This window comes from Miniopterus natalensis, chromosome 9 (genome assembly GCF_054644295.1).
Source record: "Miniopterus natalensis isolate mMinNat1 chromosome 9, mMinNat1.hap1, whole genome shotgun sequence".
Lineage (NCBI taxonomy): Eukaryota > Metazoa > Chordata > Mammalia > Chiroptera > Miniopteridae > Miniopterus > Miniopterus natalensis.
Window position 1 is genome coordinate 42,077,447 of NC_142089.1, and position 24,041 is coordinate 42,101,487.

Below are 24,041 nucleotides of genomic sequence, written 5' to 3' on the forward strand. Positions count from 1 at the left end.
ATACAAATGTACTTCGTATATTTTTTTCAGGTCTTAGAAAATAAATTCTTAGTTATTTTTTAATCCTCACCCGAGGATATTTTTTCCATTACTTTTCAGAGAGTAGGAGAGAGAGAGAAAAAAAACCCACATCAATGTGAGAGAGACACATTGATTGGTTGCAATGTACCTGACCAGGGCCGGGGATTGAGCCTACAATTAAGGTACATGCCCTTGGCCAGAATCAAACCCAGGACTCTTCAGTCCCTAGGCCGACGCTCTAACCACCAAGCCAAACCGGCTAGGGCGGAAAGGGCTTTTATTCAGCAGAGATCTTGTTAAGTTCACCATAAGGAACGAGAAAAGGACTCAGAAGTTGAGCACAGGCTTGCTAAATTCAAGATTTAAATATATTGCCTTTAGATTACTTTAACAACTTGGTTAATATATGTTATTATTCATATTTTAAAGATGAGGAAACTCAGAGTTTAAGTTTCCCAAGGTGTCACACCATATTTATTTTGTAATCTCAACACTAATGCAGATGAAAGTGCACTGTCTTTATAATGTTTCTGTATTTAATAGCAATAAATAGACACAAAAGCAAAATTAAATTGTTACAAAACCCATAATAATTTTTATCTCAATATGCAACACAATTCACATTATTATACACCTTTAAACAGAAAAACTTGTAGCACACCAACACCTTGGAAAGAATTCTAATTTGGTTCAATACTTTCATAGACAAGGTTTCTGGGCAAAAGATAGTTATAATTTTCTGTCCAAATTTTTAATAAAAAATGGTAATTTCAAATGGAACATAATCATTTTATAGTATGACATTACATTGAGAAATCAGAGCGGTTAATGAACAGTAAGTGTTTACTACATCCCAGGCATTATGTATATCTTTACACATAAGAAATGGGTATTAAACAATCTTGGAATAAAACAGGGAAGAAAAACTGCTTCAAGTTTGTTCCAAGTCAATCAAACCTAAATTTGGAGAACCTTACATTAAGATGAGAACCTATATTTATACTGGTATTTTCTTCTAATGAAAAAGCCAGTGTGGCCTGGCTGGGCATGGCTCAGTGGTTGAGCATCGACCTAGGATCCAGGAGATTGAGGTTTGATTCCTGGTCAGGGCACATGCCCGGGTTGCGGGGAACAGTCAGGGGCGTGCAGGAGGCAGCTGATCAATGATTCTCTCATCACTGACGTTTCTATCTCTCTCTCTCCCTCTTCCTTCCTCTCTCGGAAATCAATACAGACATAATAAAAAAAAAAAAAAAAAAAAAAAAGCCAGTGTGCCACCTGCTTGACATTTATAAAAAGGGTTTTGAGTACTGATTCTCAAAGTTGGCTAAATACTGGAATCATGTAGAAAGTTTGAAAAATATTGATTCCTATATACCAGCCATTTTCAACCGGTGTGGCCCAAGAATTTAAAACATGGAATATCTGACAATTTAGTCACGGGCACTGACCTTTCTTCCCTTAAATTGTCAAATAAAAAATGACAATAGCCAACACAACAATAGCCGTCCAGTGTGAGTGAATCAAAATTATACCCCACTTTTTGGTCAGATCAGCAAAATATTAGATTTTTTTTGTTGTGACACAGAATTTTAGTAATTAGTTTATGTATGTCATGAAAATCGCTGCTATATACCATCCCTCAAAATTTGGATTTAATTGGTATAAGGTAGGGCCTTAGCGTGTATTATTTAAAAACTCTCCAGGTGATTCTAATATGCAATAGTTTGAGATATACTAGCTTAGAGAGGTGTTCCATAATCAAAGACGTCAGTCTTCAGCTGAAGGACTCCCCCATGACTTGATTTCAGGGGGGGTGTACTGTTATTTTTAAGTACCTGTTAGGTGCATCTCCCCTGATTAGAAAATAAATACTTTAGAGGAAGAGGCTTTGGGTTATTCATCACTGTCTCTCCATACCTAAAATAATGAAAGGCTCATAGTAGTTGCTAAATAAATATCTTTTGAATGAATACATGATTGCCTTATACTTAGATATTTACTGGAAAAATTGAATGGCTGAAGCAGGATAAATTTTTAAGGCAAACCAGTCTTATATATACATATTTTAAAAACACATACATATATAAATAGATCAAAAGTAGAAACGATACATGAGTGCAATATTTAGCAGTTGAGAATTCATTCATTGAATTTTCAAACATTCTTCACATTCTTAACTTAGAAACAAAACCCTAAACAACTAATTCTTTAAGCTAATATCCATAAGCACACATGCTGATAAGTTTTCTTTTAAAAACAGAATTACAGCTTAATCTTATTGAACACCTGGTCAGTGTGAAAATTCAAGTAAATACAATTTTAGCATATACCATAGCTTTTCAGATAGTTGTATAAAAAAACAAAAAAATGTTTCTCATTAAAATATTGGTATCACCTATTGTTATTTTCTCTAAGTTGGGATTCACTAGTTTCTTAGCAGTTTCACATTGATAAAAAATATTTTGGCACCTTCTTTATACTGTGCTTTATTTAGAAAAAAAACCCTAATAAGTAGACTTCCTTTTTAAAAAATAGTCAGATTCTTAGATATGGCTTGATTTACTTAAGTTCCATAAGTATTATTTGTAATTCAGTTAGTATCTCATACTATGCTTTGGTTTTCTTAACATTAACATTGGTTGCTTGATTGTAGGTTTGTCACCAAAAAGTGCTGCTTCACTCTCCGTGGTTGGGAATCTTTTCTGATATATCAGTGGATATTCCTTCTGAAACTTAAAAATGAGGTAAGGACTTAGAAGGTATTTAACATTATTATCCTAGCTGAAGCCAATATATAGTATTTTAAAAGAATTCAGTGCCTTTCTCAAAGATGTATTACAAAGATGAGTATCTTTCAGTTTATCCTTGTTTCTCCCTCTGCTTTCTCATATATAAAAGGTATACTGCAAGATTTCTTAGATTTCAGCATTAACTTTCTAGGATTTTCTTCTGCTAAATCTCCCCTTAACCTCTACATCTTCTTTGTTCCCACCGGTAAAGCCTATGCAAGTCACAGGGATCTAGTAAATTTCATAATTCTTTTAGTGTCTAAGACCTGAAATTGAATTTACCAGAATCATGTGGCTACTGGTTCTTGATGTAGAGCTAAAAATTCTAAATGGCAAAGATGAGTCACTAACAGTTTTGTAATATAATCCAAATTTTATAATCGTTTTACCACTCTAATCCAAACTATAATCATACAGAAGACTAGAAGGAATGTACCTATTATTATTAAAATTTAAGGGTAAATAAAGAGTAAAACCAGGCAGGTAGTCATATGTAGCTTATATATCCAATATTTAAAATACAAAATATTAAAACGAGAAATTGAATTCTAAGTGTTATTAAATAATAATCAGCAATGGCATATTAGAAAATATTTACACAATTGAGAGCTTGCTCACCCTCTTACCTGTTTTAGTTTTTTCCTTTTCTCCTTTAAAGGCAAACTCTTGTTTTTAATAATATTCTCTAAAAGTTCTGCAATTGCATCTTGAGAGGTAGAAACTTTTTGTTCATCAAACTCCTGAGCACTAATCTGCTTACAGTATGAATACGTTGGCAAAGGAACAACCAGTCCATCTCCAGGATTTTTAATCTGTAGTGAACAAAATGATACAAAGTCTATTAATTCTGGTCACGTTCCTATTTGATAAAGTGTTCTTTTGATGGGTTTTAGTACTTACTATTTTGCTACCAACCTACTAGCTTTGATTCAGTAAGTTATTTAACTTTCCTTGGTCTGTAAAATGTCCCAGAATTATATGAAATAATTTGTATAAAGTGTTTAACACACAAGAAGTGCTAAATAAAAGTAGCTATCATCATGGATTTTATTAACTACAAAACAATAACAATTGAAGTGGTATTTTCTTAAAACATGAATGTTCTGACACTGTAACAGTTAAAAGTATTCTACTGTTTTTGAGGTGCAAGTGCATGGGCTGAGCCCATAACATTTGCTGGCTAGAGAAATAAATCATAGGGGTTAGTTGTATTCCTTCTCTCCTTCTTGTAACAGTTCTTGCCCACTGTACCCCCACTATCCTGACCTTTTTTGAAAAACAAGGCCCTCTCTCCAACCTACTCACCCTCAACCACTCAAAGGATATGCATTTAACCTAGAGGGGGACAGAGTCCACACTAAGAACTTTTCAAATTGGAGATGGAGGGATGCCCTTTTTTCCTTTGGATTGCAAACATAAGTTTGTATCTCAAGAGCTTTAATCAGCCATATTCCCATCATGTGAAGGGCCATTTGTTAAATACAGGACCAAAATGGAAAGAAAAGATGGAAGTATGAAAACAGAGTCCTATTGCTATTTGAGTCCCCAGATTCTGTCTATATTCCTGATTTTTAGAGGTTATTGATGTGAGCTAATAAAGTGTCCCTTTCTGATGAGGCTAGTTCAAGATGAGTATGCCACTTGCAGCTGACTAATGCAGAGAATTTTTTTGGTTGGTTTCAAACTAAAAGGGAACAGTTATTTGAAAAATCAGAGGTAGAAGAAGTAATTCATAAAAGAAATTGGCTTAGAAAACAAGTTATAAAGGCAGAGAAAGGGCCCTTGGAGCTTAGAAGTGAGGAAGGTAAAGGTGACACACCTGCGGGCATGGGGAGGGGTTGGAGGAAGGAAAATGTGCAGGCACTCTTCTGGGAAAGAGAGCGCCTAATGCAGAGAATTTTAAGACTTAATGTACATACATGGCCCTTTTTTAAGTAGTTAAGATGTTTCTCGACTGCAGTCTGTAAGTAAGGGGGTACTTGAAGAATTTCCTGATGATGATCCATTAGGAAAGAAACTAATCTTGCAGCAAGAAGCTCATCAAGATCCACTTCTTCGGCACAGCATAGCACACATCGAGAAAAAGTGTGTATCATCTAAAAACATATTAAGAGATGTGAATTTAAAAACCTAAGGTTTTATATAAATTAGAGTATCAGTAATTTCTGGGTAGCACTATGCTGAAGTATTGAGATAAAATGATAAGACTTCAGCTTAAAAATGAGAAAAATAATTTATTATATTAGAAAGATAAGAATGTCTATTCTTTTTAAAGTATTTAAGTATTTCTTTAATATAATTCCAAAGGATTATAAAAGGCTTAGCCTTTTCTCTAATTTTGTCACATTTTCATCAGCAGATGCCATAGGTTCTATTAATACCATATAGGTATGTTGCATAAGTACTAGAGAGCAATAACTTATTAGAATAAATTAATCCCACAAAAACACAAATCAGGAGACTATGTACCATGTAAATGTTAGTGGTTACAAAGTGTCTTCAAATTCTGTGATAAATTTTATATTTCAGAGCTCATTTACTCTCATTCATATCCATATAACCCACTTACATAAGGCACACACATGCATACCTCATTCTGAAATAATCAGGATATCAGAATTGTATTTTAAGTATTTTTCACACAATGTATGATGAGCACACTGACTTGAAATATTCCTGGTTTTATGCCTGCATGTCATGCAGGTTTTCCTATCGCCTTCCAAACTTAGTCCTCAGCCTTTTATTCTTCTTTTTCAGCTCCGTAGAGCTCATTTGCTCTCGTAGCTTCAACTACTACCTCTTCCAAAAATCTCCCTTTTGTCCTGAACTTTCTTCATCAGACTCACATTTCCAACATTCTGTTGGATAAATCTCACTTGGATGTCCCATAACCTCAACCTCAAAAAAATGTAAAAATCAAAATTATCTCCTTCCTACTCATGTCTCTCAAAATATCTTCTCTCAAAAAATGGTGCTACAATTACTCAAGAACAATTCTTCCTTTTTAATTAGGTCTGTCATTGTTAAAGAACTGTCCTTAATGAGGGGGAAAATAGAACTTAGCTCTAGATTCCTTGGTACAAAAACCTGTTGTTGCCCGGCTGGTGTGGCTCAGAGGTAGAGCATCAACCTACGAGCCAGGAGATGGCGGTTTGATTCCCAGTCAGGGCACATGCTCGAGTTGTGGGCTCGATTCCCAGTAGGGGGTGTACAGGAGGCAGCCGATCAATGACTCATCATTGATGTTTCTATTTCTCTCTCCCCCGCTCCCTTCCTCTCTATCAATAAAAATATAATAAAAAACAAAAAACCTCTTGTAAATTGAAGCTGCATTGTGAGGAAGTTAGCTCTTGAGAGAGAGTGTTAATCCCCTTAAGCTTCCAATAGTTCCTACGTCTCCTCTTCCCTCCCCACCAATAGAATGGAGACAAGGCAATATAATATGGTCTGACTATGAAGTGATACAGGACAAGAGAAGAGGCAAAATCCTCAGACAAAAGGTCAAGATGTGAAAGTATAATAGACTGGGTACAATGGATTAATATACCAACATTTTGGTTCTAGGAAATGTTAGACTTTTAAGAGCCTTTCTAACCCAAGAAACTAGGATGTCAAGACCATGACAACATTCAAGTATTACTTTTAGATGGTTAGGTTTCCTTTTTTGTTGTTGTTTATGAACCAAGGCTTATTTTTTCCTTAAGAAATCAACTTACCAGTGATCTTGTATCCATTGCATCATGAAGTTGGGGCATATCAACATTTTGACTCATTCGAGAAATCATGCGCATTAAAAGTTGAAGCTTTCTACGATTTGGTGGGGGAAGTAACAAGCAACATAACTGTAGTGCATTGATGGCAACCCTCTCTAAATGAGGTTGCAGCAAACCTAGAAGGCAAAGTCCCCACCCCCGAAAAAAATCATCAATGACATTAGCTGCTTTCATACTATCGGCACATAGTTATATAAAGGCAAAATAATATTTCAGTATTTCATTTTTTTAACTAGTCCTAGAAATTTCCACATTCCTCAAAAGCAGGATTAAGATTCTTATTAATTTCTTCATAACTTATTTGAGTATTAACATCCTACACTTACTACAAATAAAGTGAGTCAGAATAAGTGAAATTGAAAGAAAGAAAGTGCTTTAGGTAAATAGAATAAACCTTGGTCATGCCACAAGACTCTTTTACAATAAGAAACTTTCCTTTTGTAGGAGAAAAAAGCGACTTCAGAGAAGAAAAGCCAGGTAAGCAAAAATAGTTAGTAAACACTAAAAGTTAATATTACATGCACTGAAAGCATCAACCTTACTTTGTGTGCCAGTCAACATAGAAGAAGCTGAAGGTAAAGAATTTTCTGAAAGTTCTATTGTACTTTTGCAGAGTCTTTTATTGATTGTGGCACTAGACTCTCCGAGTTCACCTTCCATAGCTGTTTGCACACTTGTGCGGCATTGTCCAAGATTTGGTTTCATGATAATTTCAGCCACTGGCATATTGATATAACTATTCCTCCTTGTACTACTTCTTAAAAGTAAACTCTGAGATCTACAAAGCTGTTTTGACTTGCTTTTTCCATTATATAACTCCTCTTGGTCTTGAACAGTCATAGTAGAAGTTCTCTTAAAACCAACACAGAGTGGCTTTTGAATACTTTCCTCTGAATGAAAATTCGTTATGGATTCCTGTTTGGTCTCAGACTCTAAAAATTGTTTATTACTTTGTTCTTCTATGTTCAGAATAGATTGATGGAAGACACTGAAGACTTTACTTGAATTCCCTGGCAAATCTACAATTCCTTCTAAAGAATAGCACCTTGGTTTTATGTTAGAGGATAGAACATGCATACTATTTAAGCCTATTAAATTATGACAGCTTCCTCCTATTATGTCATTAGCACTGGCTCTTCTGTTTTGCAAATCAACTAGCTGCATTTTCTTAACACATTTTTCTTGAGATCCATGGTCGCTTATCTGCAGTCTCTCAGCAGTATTTGATTCTTCTTTGTTTTTGTCTTTATGAAGCAGACTGAGAAGAAGACACTCAGTTGATTTGAAGGAATTCAAACTGTTTAAGTGAAGGATTTTTGAAGACTGTGGATCTTCTTGTATTTTATGTATCCCACTGGGTCTATCTGAAATTGTGATGTAGCCACAAACAACTACCAGGAAATGAAACAAAAATTAAGATGCAACTGTATGACAATGGACAAAAATAAAACAAAAACAATAGTAAAGTTAAAAAAATAAAGCATCACTATAGTACATATTGTTAGTATAGTACAAATAGCAGTTGCTGAATTTAGAAGCCACTTAAATAGGACACATGCAACATTCAGTTACAAAGTGCAAGACTAACTAGAGGTTTTCCAATTTGTATTATCAGAAACTTTAAAATTTATTTCAACAATCGAATTACCACCAATGAATGAATGAATCAATCCTGCCTATGTAAAGAAACCTCAATTAAAACTCTGAAACAATAAGTTTAGGGAAGCTTACAGGTTGGTGAACACATGGATGTGTTTAGGAGGGTGGCATTCTGGAGAGGGCATGGAAGCTCTGCACAGCCCATACTTACCTATGTATCTTCTTCCATTTGGCTCTTTCAGACTTGCATCCTTTATAATACACTGGTAACCAATAAGTAAAACACTTTCCAGAGTTCTAAGACCCTGTGGTGAATTATTAAACTTGAGGGGTGTCATGTGAACCCCTGAACTGGTAATTAGCCAGGGGTTTGGGGAGAGTAAGCCTGAGGACCGCATTTGCAGCTGGTGCCTGAAGGGAGGGCAGTCTTGTGGAACTCAGCCCTTAATCTGTGGACTCTGTCTGCACTAACAATGAGTAGTTTGTATCTGACTTTTTCCTTAACTTGTGGGGTCTGGGCTAGTTAGTGTCAAAAATAAAATGAATTGTAGGACACCCAATTGGTGTTGGAATGGTATGTTTGAATTACTGGAAAATAATACAAGAGCAACCAGAGTATTCCTGAATTTTATTTTTTTAAATTTATAACTTGCTACCTTCATAAATACTTACACTTTTTGATCTTTTAAATTATGGAAGACTTGAAAAATTTAACAAAAGAAATTTAAACAATAGGTAAAAGTCCATACATACCCAAAATGTTCACAAATAATTCATAATATTCAAAAGTAAGTAGAGGTTCAGGGAGATCTAGAAAATAATCTGCAATTGTTCTGAATACATCTCGTTCAAATCCAACATAAGTTGGATTATTCATATCATTACTTCTTGGCCCTAAGAAGGAAAAAGCAAAAAAAAGAGCAAAATTTATAAATAGATTTTTAGATATACTTATAAAAAGTATGAAACTTGTACTTCATGAAGGAGCTATGTTTAACAACAAATTCTGTCACAATTCAAACATTTAAAGGGTTGTGCTTATATCATTCCTTCTCATTATCTTTTCAGTAGAAATCACTCCAAGCAATTACTAGCATTTAAAAAAATATCTATATGCCCGGAAAACTACATATAAAACAAAATTTGAAATATATTTTAAAAGCATTAGGGAAGTTTATTTTAATGGAATTTTATTACAATTCATTTCATAAAGCAAAGAATATTTGGATAATACAAATAATTCCTACAAATTGTCTTTTGCAAATTTACATTTTCATGAATAAATTTTGCCTGACACGAAGCATAACCTTAATGAGCTTAAATAATATCTTTACATTTCTGTTTCATTAGCTTAACATTATTGAAATAACCATGTCTTCTCATAGTGTTTTCATCAGAACTAAGATCTGGTTTCATGTTATAGATGAGAAAACTTAAGCTCAGAGTAACTTGATCAAGATGAAAGAGCCCTTGGTGACAAAGCTAGAATTAGAACTTAGAGCAGTATAATATGAAAGCAACACCCAGGATCTTGAGGTCCAATATTTAAAGTGTGGTCCATGGACTACACAATCAGAATCATCAATGTGCCTATTAAAAATACAAGCTCCTCTATACAGACGAGAATCTATAGAGGTGGAGCTTGGAATTACTGACCTAGAAATGTTTGCTTCTGTTTTATTAATCTTGTAGTTTCCAAACACTGATCTGGGCATTTTTTATTTTTGCCCTAAGAATCTTGAGGCATAGTTTAAAAAAAAAAAAGAAGATTCCTGACATGTTTAATCAACTGAATCAGAGTCTTTGGCAAATATTCCCTAGTGACTGTGACATTCATTCAAATTTGAGAGTCAGTATGCTATCTTTCAAGTTAAAATCTTTCTCTTCCCAATTCCAAATGATCTCTTATTTCTGTTTCTAAACTTTTGTATGGCCCCACAGGTGTGAGTACACACACTAAAAAAGGATTTAAGAAAACAAATCATATAAAATCATATACATACACATTTAATAGCTTAAAGGCTAATATGGGCTTTATGTAGAGCAAAATAAACATTTTTCTAAGAAATATCTAAGAAATATTCTTAATATATAGAATTAAAAAATTGATAATAGAAATTTTCTAAGAAAAAATACTTTACTGGAATTAAAAACATAGCATCTATAGTTAGAGAATCTAGGTTTGACTACATAGCTCCTTATGCATTAGAAGACTTTTATAAGTCTTAGTTTTCTTTCTATCAAAAAACCCCCACAAAACAAGAAATAGTATACTGATCACTGATCTTATATGTCACAGGATAACTGTGGGAGATTAAATAACAAGTAAAAGTCTTAATTCTTCTGGCTACACATACTGTCATTAAACTGGAATTCAGTAAATTATATCTTTGATATCACTTAGGTATAACATGGACTGGGAAGAAAGGGAAGACACAAATCCCACAAGATGGGGCATCAGAGAAACCCCCGGAAGTGCGCTTATGTGAATTGCAAACCATGAGCCAAGGTATGAGGACGATGTGCATTTAGGTGGGGAGAGGTAGAAAGGAAAACTCAAAAATTTTAAGATTAAGACTAAAATCTTTACCTCGATTTAATAAATAAAATGTTTCTGCAACTTACATTATTTACTTTATTGTTCTGTTATTTTGTCATATTGACACCCAGTGGACAACAAGGGAATTTATACTTATCTTGAACATTAATAAAATACTAATTTTATAAAAACTAGAAAAATACTTTTGCAACAAAATATTAAAATATAACTTAACTTTTGATGATTTAGAATCACACACCTCTGTACATTTTTAAAATTGATTTTGAAAGCAATTAGGGTTTTGTACCCGAGTGGGGTCTTAAATTATAAAAATCAGTTATCACTGATCACTGAAAAAAGCTTGATGAAAATGTTAAAAAGTAATTTGCTGATTAGTGACAGATCTTTTTTCCCCAAAAGTCCCATTAGTATATCCCAGCAATTTCCAATCCTTTTCATCTATACATAAACTAATTACTAAAATTCTGCAGCACACCAAAAAATATATTTTTTGCCAATCTGACAAAAACTATAGGTATAATTTTGATTTACCAAAAAAAAAAAAAAAAAAAGATAATAATAATAGTAATTACCTATCCTTTTTGCTCCAAAGTGACTTTTAAAAAAATCAGGTGCCTATATTTGTATATATGGACTTCTAGTACCAAGAATTAACCAATCAGACACAACCATATTATGTGACATGACCAATAAAACACAACTGTACTATGACCTATGTATTTATGGTAAAAGACAGGGCATTCACACCTAAATGGCTATTCTTGTGTTGGCTGTTGTCATTTTTTTTATCTGACATTCTAAGGGAAAAGAGGTCAATGTCCCTGGCTAAATAGTCAGGTATTGCATGCTTTAAAAAATCTTGTGACGCACTGGTTGAAAACCGCTGGTATATTCTCTAGAGTAGAAGCATATCATGGAGCACCTGAATGTTGAAGCTGTGTACAATGGCAGGGGGTATTAAATGGACTTAATGAGACTTTATTTCTGATTGAAACTTTCCATTTATAAGTTGCTTTACTTACAAGCTGCTACTTGAATTCTTTGGGCCTTACTAAGGCTACTGATGTAGATTATACCTAAAAATCCTTTGAGATCTTCTAGCCTATGATTTTGTGATTTATGAGAACTGAGCCAGAAATTATGGGTATGAATTATAGAATCATCTGCATAGAAAAAGTTAAGGGCTCTGTAATATACTCCACATGGAAAGAAATGTAACCAGTTCTTCTAGATTGTCATTTAAACATCAAGAGAAATTATATACTTTAATTTTATCAGGACTTTAATACATTATTTAAAAAATTTTCTGTTCTTGAAAACTACTACCAATATAAAACACATATAAATTGTTTAACTTACAATTTGCTAGGCACTTCATGGCAGATAATACCCAATGAGGAAGATCATCTATACATAAACAAAATATTAACATTGTTTAGTAATTCACAATTTTTTGATAGTATATTTAAAACTTAGTACTTATTATATTATAATTATATATGTGTATGTGTATTACCAAGATTAAAAATTATGTTTAACGAGACAGAAAGCCAAGGCAATATTTTACAATACAAGTTTAAAAAGTTAGAGAGATCTTGAATTTGGTGCCATGATAAAACAATTAGCTATCCCAAGATCAAGGATTATTTTATGGGAGGTGGTTAGGATATAAATTAACATTCATCTCTAACCACTACCACTGTCTTTTCTTTATTCTCATTTCTGTTCTGACTATAGCTATTGCTATTTGAATATTACTTATCTGAGTGAGACCTGTGATTGAAATAAGGTATATTTGAATATTAAGTGTGCTTTCACAGTGAGGCCTGCTTCAAATCTTTTAATTGTCACTAACTGAAATATGCTGCATAAAACCTAGCAGTTTTTTGATACTAATACTTGACTTGAAAAGTTTATGCTTATAAAGAACAGTAAGCTTAGAGAGTATATACTGTTATTTTACGTAATGAACCATGGGAATGGTCCAAAGCGAAATGCATATACAACATAACTCTTAAGTTCTGACATTTACTATTTGTTCCTACAATTAAACCTAAGTTCTTGCACACAAAAAGAAACTCAAAGTAACGCATGCCAATTAATTCCATACATATAATAACAATTGATTATTAAAAAAAAAAAATAACTGAAGCCCTGGCAGGGTGGCTCAGTTGGTTGGAATATAATCCCTCACACTGGAAGGTGACAGGTCTGGTTCCCGGTAAGGGCACATACCTAGGTTTCGTGTTCAATCCACTGTGGGGGTGTGTAATGGAGGCAACCAATTGATGTTTCCTTCTTACATCGATGATTCTCTCTCTCTAAAATCCATAAATACATCCTCCCATGAGGAATGGGGGGGTAAAAAAAAATTTTGAGTCGATTTATTGACATATTTCTTGTAATCTAAGTTTTCTAATGTATCTGGCTTATTTCCTTGAATTTCCTATCTTATATCTGAAAATCAATACATTATATATAAAATATAATATGAGAAAATGTACATGTATATATATATATAATACAAAGCCAGTGTGCTTTAGAATACTAGTGTTGAGAGGCTGGGCTTACTTTATTGTGTTACTTCATTTTTGCATGTATGTCTTAACCCCTTTAAATCTGTAAATAACTACTCATGTAAGCTCCGGGAAGGCATGCCCATTTCCCTCTTGTACATCACTAAATCTTGAGCACAATGCCTGGCACATTATAGGTCTTCAATAAAATGTGATTAATCAATAGTTTTAATTATATTTGCATACCTTTTTTTAGATGTTTAACCCTGACATTTTTAAAAAATCATGACTCTACCTTAAGAGCTAAAATATTATGTGTGCTATTTGCTTAAAAAATATTCCACTGTGATACTGCTAAAGCACCTGCGATAAAGCAATAGTGTCCCTGATGCTCTCCCAATTAAACTATTCTGCTCTCTACATTGTAGTCTCTGTGCACCCCCACAATAGCTATAACCTTTGTTAGCCAGTTTAAAAAGATTCCAACTTCTTTTATTAATACCAACCTGATTTGTCTTGTAATATAACTACTCCATGTTTACTTGTATTGGTCATGTTGTACATTATATATTGAGGAATCACTTGTTTTGGATTTATGACTTCTTCTAGGGATGACACACCTAAAATGGTTTGCAGGCTAAATAGAAGAAAGAATATAAACTTTTCTCCTCCATAAAATAAGTGGAATAGAATATAAGTATGAAAGAATTTGGCAAACAAAGCCCTGAGAGTATTGTTTTTCCTTTTTTCTGAAACCAAACTTCAAAGACTTATATTTAGCATCTACTTTTAAATATATTTATCTTATTAACTTTTGAAGGATTCCAATATAGACACCAAACTATAGCTACTTTATTAAAAAAAAAAAAAAAGCAAATCATACTGAAAACATTCTATTTCTACTATACTAGAATTACAGCAAGAACATTAAGAAACACATATACAGGTTAAATTCTAAGCTTTGAGAACTAAACTGTTCTTTTGAGTTTGCATATATGGATGAAAATGGCAAATTAACACTCTAAACATCTGTGGAACTTGGTTACAGCTTTGTTTTAGCTTACTAGATCAGAATAATATATCTCCAAACTTCTTCAACATCTTTCTGGCTGATTTCTCTATTATCAACTGAGTTTTCTTGATCTTCATTGATTACTTCACAGTTCATGTTTTCTGTACTTTCCTAAAAAAAGAATTACTTTGGTTTAATATGTTATGCTCAAATTAAGGAAATATTGAACTGACACCAACTCTGTATGGAGCCTGAAGAAATAATGTAACATAAAGCCTTTGGTTTTGCAGCTGTCCCTATCGTCCTCATATAAATTTACAATAAAACATATGCTTAAATTATACAATTACTATTTCAAGTATGTCTCGCTACCATTTTTTATTACTGTTCTATGGATTCCAAATGAACTTACACATACAATTTTAGAATATAATGTAGGTTAAGAGTTTCAAGCACTGGCTTCAAATATTAAGGAATCATTTACTTTTAATGATTCTATTATTAAGCACAGGGTAATTACATTTAAACTAATGATTAGTAAAAAGGATGTTTTACCTGAGAGAATTGTAATCCATTCTTTTTAGGAGTTCTACGAGATAAGTTTCGTAATTTGAAAATACTATCTTTATCTTTCGAAAAGTTCTCTATGCTGTTTTTTCTCATTTCTGGATGCCTTCGTGGAAGAGTTTTAAGTGGAGAATTTGCAGGAAATCTGTTTAAGGATAATATGCAATTAAATAATGTGAGATTAGAAACAAACTTTTAGTGCCTATTTATCTTAAAAACCACATAAAAATAATTTATATTATCGAGGAATGAAAATTCTACACAAATTGATTTTCCTATTAAACCTTTAAAATTATTTTAATAGTTTCCTGCTTTCTTTAGTACACTGTGCCTATTTTAAGTTTATTTCGGGATAATTCAAGGTTATTATTAGAATCAATTATGTTGGAGGCGTATCATTTACACATAAAATGGTTTAGAATGTTAAATTTTCTAATTTTTTCCCAAGTTATCTAATTTGTATGTGTTTTTTGCCCTCTGACTGTGATTATTCTAATTTCCAGGACTTGGTCTCTGTTACTTTTTTTTCATTATAAAGTTTTTTCCTTTCATTTTAATATAAATATTTCAAAGATACAAAAAAGTACAGAAACTATAAAACATCGATGTATCAACCAATGCAATTAACATTTTACCAAATATTTCATTATCTTTTTTTTTAATTAAAAAAACTCTTTGCTTATTCTATTTCTCTCTTCCTAAGGGAAATGATTAACCTATAGTTAGTGTATTTCTTTCTTGTTCATGTTTTTATACTTTTAATAAACATATAAAAACAATATATGGTTTGGTGTTTTTTCAATGATGTCTTTTATCATTCATTAAATTTATGTCTAAGTTTTCAGTCACCTTAAAAGTTCTTTCTTATTCCTCCATTCTAAAAATTTTCTTATCTCATAAGAGTTGTATTTTCATATATAGTTATTCAATTCTTGTATAAGTTATACCACGTTCCCATGTATGTATGGGTTTGTATTCTCAGTACTTAATTGTTTTAATTTAATTTAAACACAGATATCAGGTTAAGGCAATTCTGCCCTCCTTGTTCTTCAAAATTGCCTTGGAACTTTACACCACTAAATAAACTTTAGAATCTGCTTGCCAAATTCAACAACAAAAAATTATATAGGGATTTTGAATAAAAATGCACTGAATTTGTCAATTTGGGAAGAAGTGGCTATTTATGATACTGTCCTCTCTTTCACAAAGAGGACACCCTTCCCCATTTATTACCTTCAGTTTTATAATTTCCCCCAGTAAGGTCTTATACATTTTGGTAAGCTTTATTTTTATATACTTTATAGTTACTATTGTAAAAGACTAGGGGCAGAGGAACTAGTTGAAGAGTTATGCTGAATTCTAGGCAAGAGAGAATAATGGTCAAACAAAAAGAACAATTTTAGTGGAGAGAGAAGTGGACAGATCAGAGAACTACTGAAGCGGCACAATAAAAATGGTTTGATAATTAAGTCATAATTAAAGGGGAGAAGAAAGGGAGAGTCAAGGCATCTACAGGGAAGACAGTGCCCTTCATTCAGATATGAATGTAAGACAAAATTTAGTTTAAGGGATGATAGTGATTTTCTATATGCTACATTTGAAGTGCCTATATAATAGGCAAAAAAAATGTGTCTAGAGCTCAGGAGAGAGATTTTGGAGGTTTGCAAATCAGGAGAAAAGTAGGTGAAGACAGCATAAGATTACCCAGGGAGAGAGGGGGTAAGTGAAGAAAAGTCTAGGGCCTTGCAAACCAGTAACAGCTAAAGGAGAAGCATCAGCAGAGGAGCCCACCAAGGTGACTAAGGAGTAATTAAGAGGAAAGATTTCTAGAGTGTTATACAAAATGAACAGTTTATATGCCAATTATTGTAGTTTACTTGTATGGCATAAGTCATCTTCGATAAATAGGCAAGGATCAATTTCTAAGATATTCCATTTGAAAAGTACTAATTTTGTAGAGAAAAAAAGCAGGGATATTAGACTCCAAAGGTCTAGTTAATGGGAATATAACAAAGAATCCTGGTGCATGAGAGAAAAAGCAATTATGTGGTCTGAGAGACTCAGCAAGGCTCCACAGAAGATGCTAGTAGAGCTGATAATGAGAAGAAATGCATTTACTAGTCTGATAAGTGGGTATAGTGTTTCAAGGTGGAAGAACATATTTCAGACAGAGAGGACATGATTTGTTAGAGCATGGTCTCAGCTTCTTCATCTGTAAAAAGGAGCTAATACCTACCCTTCTTAGCTATGATAGAGATTAAATAAGACAACATGTAAGTCACAAAGCAGGGTCTCTGATACACAATAAATACTTAATAATTATTCTCTTTAACCTGTGGTATATTTCTTCTGTTATTTATTACATAAAGTTTGCTATTACTTATCACAAGTATTCTTAAATTATATAAGATCATGTTACTTGAAAGCAAGGACCTGTTACAATTTGTCTTATAATTCTTGAATCTATGAAACTAAAGGTTAATAATGACCTGTCTTTAAAATGTTGCAGAGATTTCAGAAGTGCTAATATCTCACTCTTACCTCCCAATTCCCTGTTACTATATATACTGTCAAATGTTTTAAAAGTTTGAATGGTGCAGCTATTAACTTTAACTTCTAAATGATCTTAATTAGATTAAGAGCAGTAACAGTTCTCTACAGAAAGTACTACTTCTAAAGAAGCTGCTGTTTTAGTAAAAGTATAATAGAAGTGGAGTTAAACTTTGTTATTTCAGTTTTCCAGTTATTTCTTTGTTCAGTACCTGAATAGCTGACTGTTGTCATAAAGATTTTCTGATCCCCATCTGCCTTTGATATCTTCAATTACATGATTCTTAAGAAATTTTCTCAATAGTTGGATAGTCTGTTGCCTTGTTACTTCAGGACCAAAATTACTATTATTTCTTAATAGGTCATAAAGCCAATCCACTGCTTCTCCTGCTGTAAAACAATTGCCATATTTTTTAAAGTGTTGCCTGTGTTTTCTTAGAGGCATTCCTGCTCGAAAAGATGTGGTAAGTTCATTCCACTGCAAAAGAAGTAAAATATAAAAAAATTAACAAAAATGAAATCTCTCACTGATTTGAAATAAATTAGACAACAAAAATTCTTTTATTTACATCTGTTTACATCATAAAATTTCATGAAGAAATCAATCACTTGATTTGTGCTACAGAAAATTTGGTAACTCATACTGATTTATTTTAATTAATTCTACTATTGTGAAAATACGTAAGTTTTTTGACTAAAAGTACTTCATTGGCTGGTTGGCTTATTTAGGAAACCTAGGAATAATGAACTGCACTCATTCCTGTGTTTGTTTGTTTTTTAAATCTCGACTTATATTAATAATATGGTGGTAGCGTTTGTGTTAAACACTATGCTTACATTCATTATTTCACTTTAATTCTCACAATTCCATGAATATTATTATCCCAATTTCAGATGAGGATTACGAAGCACAGAGAGATTTAATAATTTGACCAAGGTCACACAGCTCAGTGACGAACCCAGGCATTCGAACCCAGATGCTAGGTTTGACTCTAGCATCTGAACTTGTAACTACTATGCTGGCCACAAACAGAATTCATGGCAGGCAGTTGTTTCACTGATAAAATACCTTTAATATTAAAACAGCTTATATACTTACTATAGTATCTTTTATGTGAAGATTCCAATAGTGAACATAGAACAGATGGGGGTAAATTAAGTAAATTTTAAGTCCATTGTGTATTTAATGACACTGTGATATATATCTAAATTTTTAAAAGACACATTTTCCAAACCGTTCTCAAATCATCCAAACTTTTAGGTTTGTGGCAGCTCTAACAGTGGATAATAAAGGTGGGTGGTGGTGTAGACCAAACACACACCTTTTATTTGAAAAGTCCTACATTAGAGGTCAACAAATCTGACTTGTAGCCCCAGCTAAGCCACTGTTATCACTTATCTAACCTACAGGGCCCCAAAACCACAACGCAAAATTTAACCGCACGATATCTGAATTATTTTCTTCCCACACCTCCACATTTCACATTTAATTTATTCAAGAAACACTCTGGATAAGTTGATTCTTACTGTACATATCACCACACACGTTCGCATACTTGCCCTCTCCAGAAATCTCTCAGGGTGGGCCAGTATTAACAGGCCCACCTTCCCGTGGACACCGAGTCTCACGGAAGTTATGTGACTCTCTCAAAGTCACATAGCCAGTGGCACAGGATCCTCTGGGGCTGAAGATCCAAGGGCGCGAGTACAAACCCAGTGGTTCGCCAACAGCGTTCCTGAAACCCCGGGTTTATCAGTTTGGGGACGGCCAGCTGTTCCCCAGGGGAACGCAGCTCGTACATCCTGCATGGCGTTCTACAGAGCCAGCAAAACGAACCTGTCCCGCTCGGGCCTGTCCCCGGTCTGACCCTACAAAGCAATGACACGCACTGGAATCCTCCTCGAGTCCCGTGGACACAGGAGATCAGGCGTGGGGAGCGGCTGCACTCGGCCGTCCGGGGGCGCCGACGACACCAGGGCCAGGAGCCCCCTAGCAAGGCGTGAGTACGAGGCACCTTCGCGGGGAGCCCGGAGCAAAAGAGGAGGCTCCACGATTGCCCTCAATTCCTTTCCATCTCCTTTTCAGCGAACCCAGAGGCTCTGGGAGCACCCCGCCGCCCCAGGTAAAATCACGAACGTTGTCACATAAAAGCGGCGGCGACCACCCCCCCGTCTCGTCGCTCCGCGCCGTCTTACCAGCTTGGTGGCCCGATAAGGCCCAGGAGGCACACTCGGGTTCTCCATCCCTTCCGCCCACCAGGGTGGAGGTCTGTCAGCGCCGGGCGCGGCGCATGGCGGCGAAGGTAACGCTACCTGCCGCGGTCCAGCCCGCAGCTCGGTCAGAACAACAGCAGTCGGCGCGCCGCCGATTTGAATACCGCGATGGCCGCACTGATTGGCTACGCCGTCGGGTCACGTGACGCGCCGCGCCAGGCGGCTTCCGCCTCGGAGGCGTTGGGACCGTGTGGCGCGGCGCGGCGGCTGGTACGGGTCGGTCCGCGCGGGGCCGGGCTGCTGGGCTGCCCCGCGGCCTCTCCCGGCGGCCCCGACCTGCTTCTTCCCGCCCCTCGCTGTGGAGAGCGAGGCGGAGTCAGGTTTCCACACTCGGAACCCGTGAGGCGGCTCAGTCCCTGACTGGATTGCTTGGAGCCCAACCTTTGGTTTGAGGGAATTTGAAATTTGAAAAGAAAAAACAACCCCTGCCGTCAGAGGCCCCTGAGTAGTGCACGCAAAACAACGGATCCCTGGGGCGTCACTTGCACCTGACAAACCCCTTGGTTTTGCTTCTAAAAAACTCCCTTGGTGTTTGTTGCAGTACTGCCCCCCTCGCACATTTTCGCAGGTGCAAAAATGTAGGTCTGCCCACCCCACCCTCCCCTCAACTCGATGGCAAGTTGGAGCATGGGGGGATTTCCATAAAGGTGCTGGGAAAGGTTCTGGGAACTTCCCAAATTGCTTCCCCTAAGAAATCTACTTATGTCTTTATAAGAATCCTGGTTATGTTTAGATCATGATTATACACTTACGGGATTCTGGAAATCTGCGGTAAACCTAATTTCTCAAATGACAAAAGCTAAGATCCCAGCGTTAAAGAGACTTGTCCAAAGTCTCGGATCCTGTTGGCAGATTCTTAGAAGTAATTTTATTTCTCTCATCAAGATTTTAGGAGTTCCTTTATCATCTTTCTCTCCATTCCCCTACATCAGGATTTCTCAGGTAGGTTATATACCATCTGTATTACAATCACCTGGGATACTTGTTCAAATGCTTCTTCCTTGGATTCCCCAAACAATTTGGGGGGGATGTGTATGGAGGGCTGTGGCGGGGTGTACACAGGGTCTATTAGGGATAGAGAAGCTTGGGTCTCTGAAGAATGTGTGGAGCCGAGCTTCTAGAATGCCCACAGACTGCTTACCTGTGGGCTTTTTTTACATGAGAAAAATAGGAGCCTCTGCTAACTTACTCTTACAGCTGAGTCTAATCCTAATGGACAGGATGAATGTCACAAAATGCAATGAAATGAATGTATCACCACTTAAACATGACATAAAATGTTTCCACTTAGACAGATTCTCTGTCTCAGGAAGCTTGCTTCCCTCTGCCCATGCAGATTCATTTATTCCCACTAAAATGTAAGTTTCATGGCAGAGATCGTATCTGTAAGTCTGTCCACTGCTGTCTCTCCAGCTGCCAAACAGCATGTGGTAGGAATTTAGTAAGTAGTTGGTGAATGGATAAGTTTTTTTTTCTAATCACTTAAAAGAAAGCTTGTACATAGGTGATACAATCCAATTATCTTTTTTCTTCCTCGGAAACTTTTTATAAAATCTCTCTGCATGTTTGTCAGATTAATTTATCCTTGAAGTGTAGCCATTCTCCCATGCTATGCCTAGTTGTGAGTCTTGATTTCATGAATCTTGATTAATAATACTCCTTTAAAATTTCTCGGTCTTCCTCCCTCCTTTAGAAACTTTATTATTTGGTCTCCTGGATTGATCTTATTTTCTAATGCCCTTCCTTCTATAATTTTTCTTTTCTTTAAGTTTCTGAGAGAATTCTTCCAACTTAGGTTCAAACTCACTGGTCCAGTTTCCTTTTACTTCCTTATGTTTTATAGTAACTCACTATAAAGTGCTCGAAAATGAACCTCTTCTTTTAACTGCTGATTTTTTTCATTGTTGCACTGGTTTTCTTTAATTTATGGATTCTTATAAGAGACTTAAAACATTTACCATGTGTAACTGAGATGAGTCTTAGTCAAGACTGGGTAAGTACAGGCAAATGTTTAAAAATAACTACCTTTTACTTTCTCTGGATCCCGCATTCTCAAGTATGTAGACAGCTGCTATAGTTTAGAGTTAGAAGTATAGTTAATGTTCATTGTTTTGTCTGGCAGTTGACTCTCATTTCTTTAGGGAATGCAGACCTCCTTATTTGGAGAACTGCTACTATAGCGTGTATCCTGAATAGCCTCTCCGGTCTTCCTTGCTCCCAGGAATGAGCACAGTATCAATATCCAGAATCATAGCATTCTGCTCCCCTGACTCATCGAGGTGGTCCGTTGACCAAGCGGAGTCAAGCAGAGTCCTATGAGATTTTTTTTCTTTTTTCCAAACTGGGTGAAGAGGAAAGAGCCTTCTCTTTCTGGTGATTAAATTGAGAGGATATGAGCCGGAGCCAGTGGTGTCTATAGTTACAGCAGGATGGAGACTTATAGTCTGGTAAAATGCACTGATGCCTAAGAGAAACAGAAATGAGAGCTAGAAAGGGTTAGTTTTAGTCTTTCTGAGGATAACTTACATGCCCAGAATTTGATTAATACATATATATATATATATATAATTTTTAAAGTTTGTTTAGATGTTTGTCACCACCCAGAGATCTCCAGTAAAAGAGAATTTTCGAGAATATTAATGACAATGATGTATCTCAGGGAGGATGCTACTTAACTCTGTGGTAAGGTTTTATATCCTTGTAATATGTTGCAAAGCCCTATACAGATAACAGAGAAGCCGTATAACTACATTGGGGAGAGTATCAGGATTGCTCACAATCAGGTGCTGGCCTTCCCTGAGGAGCTTCTCAGATGTTTGATAACTAAACAATTTTTGGCACCTATAACTTTTTGTGTTTAGCGGGGAGTTTTACCTCCTGAGACTGTGTGTGTGTTTAGTACATGATAATAAAAGTAATACAGTTTTATAAATTATATCGTGCCATTAATGCAAAACTTTAATTTTTCCCTTATAGCCATGCAAGAAGTAGTTTTCTCTCAGGTCTTCCTTTACTTGACTTGCTTTTCCTCCTTTATCTTTTGTCTCTTCTGGTGGAGAGGTAGCCGTAAGGGAGGAGGCTGTAGGGAATTCTAGTCATACCATATGCCATTCTATAGACTTCTACTTTTCTTTAAACTTTAATGCCAATTCTTTATTCTCTTTTAACTCTGCTTTGTCAAGGTTTATACGGTCCTGCAGGGACTGAAATTTATTAATGAATTTCAGTCAGTGTATGTGGAAAATGCTAATGTAATATACAGCCATCAAGTGTCTGAGTTTGCCCTTGTTTAATGTGATTTTTATGTTTTTCAATTAAAGATGGTTCATTAAAAATCAGTTGGTCTTTAGCTACATAATCACACATGTCTAAGACATTATGAATGTTTATACATATGTACAGGGTGGGGCAAAAATAGGCTTACGGTTGTTCATACGTAAAATAATATGATAATTAATAAATAATACAAGAATAAACCGTGTTTCATGTAATCACAACTGTAAGCCTACTCTTGCCCCACCCTAATGTATGTATGTATTGCCAAATCATAAAAAAATCCTTTGGTGAACTGCTCTGTAACTATAGTATAGTATGTACACGGGAAACCTGGTAAATTCAGGGTATGACAATAACATTAGTAGAAGGGGATTTATAGAGGAGGGGTCAGTTTATGAATTTTTTGGCAAGAAATGACTGCATGAAGTCTGTAAACGGCTGCCTTGAAGGAAATTCATAGAACAAGGAACGTTATCTCCTCGTGTAATGGGCATTTATTGATTGTTTACATAGCACTCCTTTCCCTTCTCTGCTTTCCTTATAATTCCCAGATTTTTCTTAGGCATGTCACCCCTTTCATGCCTGGTCCATAAGTTCAGGGAAATACATTGCTGCCAGCTCAGGTGGTAGACCTGGGTTGCCTTAAGCTAATAAGAACATTAAGTGCCCCTAGATGCAGTTGTGTGGTTGGATTTAAACTAATGGAAATGTGGAATCTTCTATATTTTATAAAAGTCCTTGCAGCTCCTATAGGAAGGTTTTGGAGTTAGCACAGCTGAGGATGGCTAGCAACTATAAAATATCTGGCAGATACTGTTAGTGAGGGGGAATAATTCCAAAATATAATTCTTACGTAGTTGGGATATGAAAGTTAGGAAGTTGTGCTAGAATCACAGTAATACCTAATCAGAAGGTCATCTTGCAATTTCAGTATAACAGGAATCATTAGTGGCATGTTCCAGGAGCTTAACTGGTGAGGTTCAAGGATCTATACATAAAAATAGCCCTTCCTTTAACTTCTATTCTTTACCATTGTGCGGACTATTGAATTAAAGCACTGTTAGCTCCTCAGAATACTTATATTTGGGGACTAATTTAGGA

At 35.3% G+C, this 24,041-nt stretch overlaps 1 protein-coding gene across 1 annotated transcript; it reads right to left on the reverse strand.

The window, feature by feature from the left end:
• Positions 1-588: 588 nt before the first annotated feature.
• On the reverse strand, positions 589-19,773 carry DEPDC1 (DEP domain containing 1). The gene is made up of 12 exons (XM_016216804.2): positions 19,587-19,773; positions 17,603-17,868; positions 14,829-14,985; positions 14,326-14,444; positions 13,768-13,898; positions 12,105-12,152; positions 8,939-9,079; positions 7,129-7,977; positions 6,530-6,702; positions 4,733-4,909; positions 3,440-3,625; positions 589-2,756 (listed from the first exon to the last, which is right to left on the reverse strand). Exons 1-12 carry the CDS (start codon positions 19,632-19,634, stop codon positions 2,619-2,621), a joined length of 2,433 nt encoding a protein of 810 aa, XP_016072290.2. The 5' UTR covers positions 19,635-19,773; the 3' UTR covers positions 589-2,618.
• Between the last annotated feature and the right edge of the window lie 4,268 nt (positions 19,774-24,041).